This window comes from Ctenocephalides felis, unplaced genomic scaffold, assembly GCF_003426905.1.
Source record: "Ctenocephalides felis isolate EL2017-DRISC unplaced genomic scaffold, ASM342690v1 CF-g0.4_SCAFFOLD_00845, whole genome shotgun sequence".
Classification (NCBI taxonomy): Eukaryota; Metazoa; Arthropoda; class Insecta; order Siphonaptera; family Pulicidae; genus Ctenocephalides; species Ctenocephalides felis.
Genome location: NW_020536999.1, coordinates 14,573,408 through 14,581,822, shown reverse-complemented (window position 1 = coordinate 14,581,822; position 8,415 = coordinate 14,573,408). Strand labels below are relative to the sequence as shown.

Genomic DNA, 8,415 nt, shown 5'->3' with positions numbered 1-8,415 from the left:
AAAAATTTGATACAAAATCAAAATTTTCACAATATGGTTTCTATCAACCTCTATAAATAAAAGACACCATCTAATTTATTATTTTAATTAGTTGAAGCTCTTATTTATAATTTAAATAATTTAGGATACAGTCTCAGTTTAAGACATTAAACACAAAAACATTTACATTTGGTCATAACTTTTTTTTTGCTGTTAGGTAAATTAAGTACAAATAATTAAAATTAAAAATTGTTGTTGAAAAAATGAATCAACAGTTAATGTTTAATACTTAAGCCTTTCTGTTAATACTTGGATAGAAATTTTATAATATCTGAAGAAATATATGAACAGTCTGAATTAAATATTGAAATCATGAAGAGATAGATTAGGAAATAATTGTTTGTGTTTCGGACAACAGTTATTATAGTTTTTTTATACTCTCCAATAGTTACGTCATATGCAAATATGCCACATAATTATTGTTTAAACCTTTGAGAGAATATGAACTATTTTCATCAATGACAATAAAGCTTTCAGAAATAAACTATTATAAAATAATAAGATCATCACATAGAGTTAACTTGGTCAAATTATGTTATAATCACGTATTATGTAAATTTGAATTGACATAGTTATTTTGTTCATTAATATTGTTCATCCACTTATGAGATTTAGCAGTTTCACTATTGACTATAATAAATAATTCTTTTTCCTTATTTCGCAGTTCGCTTTTTAAAAACTCAATTAATTCACTTTCGCTTCCTATAGGCTGTGGCGAGGTCAACTTTGAATCTAAGTTATAAAAAGTTCCTCTTATAGATTTAATAGCTATCCAATGTCTTCGCCTTAAAGGAAGCATTACAAAACCGAGTTTGTAATCAGAAGGTACATTTAGTATAAATCCACAAATATTTTGAACATTTAAATGACTAGGATCCTTTCTTTTATCAAACCAAACTGCTTCGAATCCTTTGGTTTGCAAAGCAGCCATAATTACATTAATATCATAGTTTCCTAATCCTAAAACAGATTTGTGTGGATTTATCCAGACATCTGGTGCTAAGGAATTGCATATTGTATCCAATTCCCTTTTATTGAAAAAACCTTCGACTTGGAATAGATTGTTTAGAGCGTGCAAAGCACATAATTCTCTTACTTGCCGCTCGTGGTAAATGCTTGTTTGGGAACTCATAGTCTGTGAAAAATCAAAATATAGTATAAACAAATAATGTCAATTTTGTAACAAATCAATAATATTATGGAAATTTTGTTAATTATAAAAATATTAATCATAACAAATAATTACAAAAATGTTCAAATTATTGTAAATACCTATGTTTGACTATTCATAAAACAAATATTACATAATATTTAATTATGTTTCCAAAAGTATAAATTATTTTTCTTACAAGAAGAAAGATATTAGGACTTAGTTAGATTTCTTGATAGATACTATAGATTCAAACAATAGCTTCAAAATTAAGAATAAAAACGTTAAATTTATATAGTTTTTATTTATCTTTTGGACGTTTAATTTCAAAACTTTAATTAATTATATTACATAAAAAGTATAAATAATTGCGCATAAAAGAAATCAGGATATTATTTATTGAATACCTTAAATTTTGATTGTCATTGGTATTATATTAGTAAAAATTTCATTTTGGTTCACGTTTTGAGCGCATTTTGAAAATATTTGAATAATTTTGATATAAATCTTTTACGATGAAATAAATATGATTTTGACAGACATTTTTTACAACACTGTTGTCATAATTGAAAGTGTTGCCATATGATGTTTTCATTGTAGTGTTAGGGTCCTATCACACAATAAAAAAAAGAAAGGACAAGCATAGGGGACGGGGACACCTAGTAAAACTTGTTTCGAAAATCAAAATTGAAAATTTTATATTTCTTCACATTTTGATGGTTTCTGAACATTTTGGCATACCTTAGAAAAATATTGATGTGTGTTTGTATGTTTGGATACTATTTTTTGTCCACGTTTTCGGGCGCACGGATCAACTGATTTGAATGGTTCAAAAAGCATTCGATTCCTATTAATAGGGAGATGTGCTGATTAGTTTTTGGCAAAGGCAGTTCCAGCCGTTACGAAGATACTAAGCAAAGATTGCAGAAAATATAAATCGAGTTTTTGAGAGAACGGAGTATTTAAATGATCTAAAAAACGTTCAATTTTTAATGATTGGGAGAAGAGGTGATTAGGTTTTGGCAAAGGCAGGTCCAGCCATTTTTAAGATACAGAGCTAAATATGCAAAAAAATGGCAGTTTTTGAGAGAACTAAGCGTCCGATTTGAACGATTCAAAAAACTTTCTGCTTATGTTGACGAAATGATTGCTTTTGGGGAAAAAATCTTTTCTAATTTTCAAAAAAAATTTTTTTGAATATCGAAAAATAGTTCTAAACATCACTTATAATAATCTATTTGAAAGCATTTAATATTCTTCGAATATTTTATTAGGGTACTGGAAGTTCCAGCAATTTGCCTTAAGGCACGATGCCATACACCACTAGTTTTCTTTTATATATTTATGATATATATTTATTGAAATATAGACATTCAAAAATATATAAAAAATAACAAAAATCGGATCAAAACTTTCCTTATCTAATAACGTTTTATTATGCTTTTGATTATTTATTAGAATTTCCTATGACATTGACCTCAAGGAATTCGTGTCAAAAAAAAAGTCACCCGAAGTCGTTTAGAATAGTATTTAAAAACTCAGGTTAATTATTTATTATTGAAATTTTAATTAGGTAATATTAAATATTGAAGCGGTAGAACTTTGTGTATAAAATTTATAAAATCATGGAATTATTTTGCAAATAATCACAATATTTAATTATAACTTTATTCATTCAAAAACGTTATTAATAAATATGGTTCCCTACATAAAAATGTTCGCTTTCTCTGCTAATTTCTGGTATAGAGATAAGAAATTGTAAAAAATAATCTATATAAAAACATAGATTTTTATACATTTACTTTATTATTATTATTTGAAATGAAATATTAAGTTTGCAACATTGCTATTATTTTTGCATAAAATAAAAATAATTTTTATGTAGTAATAATGAAAGTTCTTGTAATCATTTTATTGCTAATAAATTTCCAAAATTCTCTTTTGCAAATTGTGGAACCACCAACGAATAATGGAGTTACTTTGAACGAGATTTTAGAAGCCGGTTTTGATATGGAGGACTTCCAGTCCATGATGCAAGGAGACCTTGAAGACCTCCAGGACAAAATGGATAATTTGAAACAACGTGACGTCAAAAAATTCGAAAAATTATTGATATTTATAAACGAAAATAGAAAACGTCAAGAATTGCTGAATAGATCCTTAGCTGCCAGTTGTGGTGATGTGATTGCAAAAGGGGAATTTGACCGAGCTGGTGATTTGTTGAAATTTGTTTTTACTTCTAACTACGATGAGGTTATTTTTAGAAGTTATAAAAGTAATTCAATAAATTTTGGGAAAATTATGGATTTTGCTAATTTTGTAGATAAAGAAAATGATGATAAAACTTTATTTTTATATCAAGAATTGTTTAAGCAATCGACTATCAACGCATCATCAAGTGATTTGATGAGCATGGCGACTTTCATTCTTAATCGGTATAACATTTATAAATGGAATGAATTGAAGAAAAATGTTTTGAATTCTTTGGTTTCCAAAGCTAGTGCAGAAATTTTGGGCTACTTAAATATCGAAGTAGAAAAAATTGATAGAAAATCTTATGATCTTATTGATAAAGTTGATGAACTGAATCACGATGCTGGTTTGCAGCTTGTTAGTGAAATTGTTCAGCAACTTTGGAAAAATGATATCCAGAAATGGCGTATTAGAAAGTTTCTTAGCCAATGTTTAAATTTACCTTTACGGGTTCAAGGATTTTCCACACTGTACGATTTTCAGAAACATGATGAACTGAATTACAAATACGTCTTCTCACTCACTGTAGATCTTGGAAAGACATTTAGAGAACCTGAAATTGACGAAGAAACTAAAAATAAAGTAACAGCCCTTGCAGAAAATATACCTTCACCAATTAGAGGCGCAGTTTATTCGGCTTCACTTTGTATCCAGAATAAAATGACTAACAATTACTTAAAAGTTGCGAAATTGGGAAATCGAAATATTTATCTTTCAAAAGGCGATCCGACTACTGATCGCTTGAAATGGCAATTTTATTTTCAGAATTTAGACATAATTGTATTTAGTATGAAAAATTTCCAATCAAAACAGTTTGTTTTTGATGAATCATATTATTCTATAGAATGTCATGATTCTAGTGAGGGATTCTATTTTAAACTTGCAAACGATCAAAAGTATTTAAGGGATGATGAAGGACAACTGAAATATTCTGTGGCAAAAGATGAGTTTTCGAAATGGATTTTGAAAGCATGTTCTAAATAAGAATCACAGTTCATCTCATATTTTAGGTAGATACGGTGAAATATGGTGAAATATATTATTTATATAAAATAGATCTTTTATTGTAATTTATAATTATAAGAAAAATGTTGGCAATGAAATTTTCTAAATAAACATAATGATGTTTTAAAACCAAATAATTTTTTAATAAGTCTTTCATACATTAGTCGACTCTTTTACAGTTGATAAAACTACAAGACAATAATTTAATACAAAGCTAAATTTTTAAATTTAACTAGTGATGTAACTTAAGGTAAATTGCTGGAACTTCCCAACTGAAAACTAAATTAAAAAACAAACTTTGCAAAACTTTGAAAAAATTAGTTTTATGAGAAATTTTGAAATTTTTGAAAAAAAAAAGACTTTTGAAAATCTTGATTTTTTAATTTTTTGTTTTTCTTTGTATTTTGATTTTTTTCCAAATTGAAATTTAAGTAATCTATGAATAATTAAAATAGTTTATTTCATTGCTTGTTTCATATCAGAAGGTTAAAAGGTGATTTTTTTATGTATAACAAATGATGAAGAGATATCTTATCAAAATGTGCAAGAAAAACCCTGAAAGTTTAAATACAAAAATTCCGTAGTCTTATCTGTTTATAATAACAAATGTTACCAGAAAGTAATTATTTATAATTAACTTCCCGAAGGAGAAATTTGTGTTTTTGTAAAAAAAATATGTTTTTTCGAGTCATTCTGAATCGAATGAATGAATGAATGAATAATATAGCGTTCGTCTGTTTTGCGCGACGATCAGCCGAGCCGTTTTTTGTAAATTTTACCAAAATAGCTGAATCTCAATTCTTATTGATCAAGTTTATTATATATAAGTATTGGGGAGTTCATGCAACTTGCCTCAATGCAAAGTGCTACTTACAACTAGTTTTTTATGAAGTTCAATAGGTGTAAAAAAGTATAGAGTACTGGTTTATGTTTAAACTAGTGGTGTATGGTACTGTGCCTTAAGGCAAATTGCTGGAACTTCCCGCACCATAATGAAAAATTTGAGGAATATTAAATGTTTTCAAATAGATTATTATAAATACTGTAACATTGTCTAATATTTATGAGAATTGTATAAAATGAATTGCAAAGTTAAAATTATTTACTTAAAGTATATAAGTTAGCTTTAGAACTTTAGCCAGAATTGAAATTATGATCTGAATTATTTTTAATATACAAAAAAAAATTTTTTTTCAAAAGCAATTGTGTCGTCAACACAATAAGAAAGTTTTTTGAATAATTGAAATCTGGTGCTTTGTTCTCTCAAAAACTGCCATTTTTTGTACATTTAGTTCGGCATTTCCGAAACGGCTGGACCTACCATTGCCAAAAACTAATTACCACTTCTCCCCGTCATTGCGAATTGTATATTTTTTTGATCATTCAAATTGGTTGATCCGTGCGCCCAAAAATGTGGATGAAAAATTGTATCCATACATACATACACACACACATCCAAACGTGAGGTATGTCAAAATCCATTTTTCTGAGGTATGCCAAATGTTCAGAAACCTTTAAAGCGTAATGTAAACATTTTTAATTTCGATTTTTGGATGATTACAATAACTCATTATTCTACGGAAAATTAATAATAATTCTGTTCTGTGGAATGAAAAATACGATGAGCCATTTATTTGAATGTAATAAAATACAAACTAATTATATAGTCTAAAGTAATGGTTATAACCTTGCATTAACTGTATATATTTTTAACAATAAACTGATCTAATATTTATCACAATTGTGTACATTTAACATGATTTGAAAATCCATTTCGCAAAATCATCCTTCAGCATAGAGAATCCCAGTTCGCCTTCATCGTCTCGTATATACTGCGTTATTCCAGGTTTTCATCAATCTCAAATATAAACCTTCACTAAAATCACGACATTCTATAACAAATGATATAGGATCCGTAGAATTTGCACCATTTATATTCATAAAATTGATATGACTATTGGAATGACTATTTCGTATCACAACATCAACAAAATACCAAGCACGACGTTCGAAAGTCCATTTTGTTCTCTCATAAGAGGTATCTCCCAAGGATAAATAAGTTTGCCAATTATCGTTGATCTTATATTTGGCGACTTTTAGGTAATTTTTGGATTTTTTATTTTGAATACATAGTTTGTCGGAGTAAGCAGCACTTCTGATGGAAGCAGGAAGACTTTCAGCGAGCATTATTAGTTGTTTTTCAGTTTCTGCATCGATTTCAGGATCTTTGAATGCTTTTTGTAGTTCTCTTGCCAAGTGGAAGACGGTGTACCGGAATAAATATGAAGGATGTACTAAAATAGTTTCGCCTAGATCATATAGTGTTATCAATCCTTGCACCCTTAAATGGACTTTAAAGTCTTGCGAAATGTAGCGCAGAACATACAATGATTGTGTGGTTTTGCAAATTTTTTTAACAATTAGACTTATAAGTTGCAAGCCTGCTTCTTGACTCAAACCATCTACTTTATCGATGAGTTTATAAGATTTTCTATCTACATTTTCTACTTCGATGTTTAAATAACTCATAATTTCCGTACTTGCTCTTGAAACCAAACTATGCAAAACATTTTTCTTCAATTCCGTCCACGCAGGTTGATTGTAACGATTTTTAATAAACGTCGCCATGTTCATTAAATCACTTGAAGTTGCATTTGCAGCTGACTGTTTGAACAACTCCTGGTACAAAAATAAACTTTTGTTATCATTTTCTTTGTGCACAAAATTAGCAAAACTCAAAATTTTATCAAATCTACCGTGCTATTTTTGTAACTTTTAAGAATGATTTCATCAAAATTAGAAGTTAACACATGCTTCAACAATTCAGCGGCTTTGATAAATTCACCTTTGGCAACTGCATCCCCACAGTTGGTAGCTAAGGAATATCTATTCATCAATTCTAACTGGTTTCTATTATCGTTTATGAATTTTATGAGTCTGTTATACTTATCAATGTCGTTTCTTTTTGTAAATCGTCCAATTTTATCTGGACGTTTCTTATTTCTCCTTGCATTATTGCATAGATGTCCTCCTGGTCGAAACCGGCTTCTAAGAACTCAGCTATGGCAACACCATTAGTAAATGCATGTTTGAAGTTTTGTGAACACACCATTTGAAAGGTGGTTAGAATTAAAATTATAACAGATAATTTCATTATAGCAACGTTATGTACTGTAATAGTGTACTGACTTAATTATAAAAAAATATTACATGTTCTTGGAGTTTTTGAAGCACGTATTTTCCTAAAACGATAAACATATACAAGTGTAATGTACATCAAGTTCAAATTATAAAAAGTGAATATGTGCCAATAACATTTTGTTATCTATGTTTAATTTAATTACATTTTTGATATCAGTCGTTCCAGAGGTATGGTATATTTTAAAACTAGATTTGCATAAAATACGAAATATCTAAAATATTTTTCAAGACCATAAAGTTTTTCTAAATTGTTTTCTATACTAGTTTGTTTTCACAAAAAATCCGATTTGCGAATTTTATGTTTCCTCGCCCTAAGCCATTCTGAATCGAATGAGACCAAATTTGGAAAGTGTGTGTGTATGTATGTGTGTGTGTGAACAGATTATTTACCTTAAATCAACGTTTTCTCAAAACAGTTGGACCGATTTAAAAAATTTTAAAGCCATTTGATATATTCATTTTTATATCAAGATTTGATGATCTCAATGAGGACTCGCGTTGATTAGTTTTGCATAATAATCGGCCAAGCCGTTACTTTGCAATTAGCAGAAAAGGATAGATTTTTGCGTCTACGTTTTGGCCCACAATTTTGAATTGATTTTAACCCTTTCCACTCGGATGTCGCCGCTTCGGCGGCAAAATACATATAAAAACTCGGAATTCGCGAGTGGAAAGGGTTGAAAATTCAAAAACAGTTCGAAAGATATTGGTTGCTTGACTTTTTGGTATAATCTGCATTTGAGAAAATGAGCAGTGTCTTTTGGCGT

General features: G+C 28.7%; 1 protein-coding gene across 1 annotated transcript; it reads right to left on the bottom strand.

Moving 5' to 3' along the window:
- Positions 1-580: 580 nt before the first annotated feature.
- Positions 581-1,726, bottom strand: LOC113378544 (josephin-like protein). Its single transcript, XM_026619096.1, has 2 exons — positions 1,597-1,726; positions 581-1,174 (listed from the first exon to the last, which is right to left on the bottom strand). The coding sequence occupies exon 2, from the start codon at positions 1,169-1,171 to the stop codon at positions 581-583; it is 591 nt and encodes a 196-aa protein (XP_026474881.1). The 5' UTR covers positions 1,172-1,174; positions 1,597-1,726.
- Positions 1,727-8,415: the final 6,689 nt, after the last annotated feature.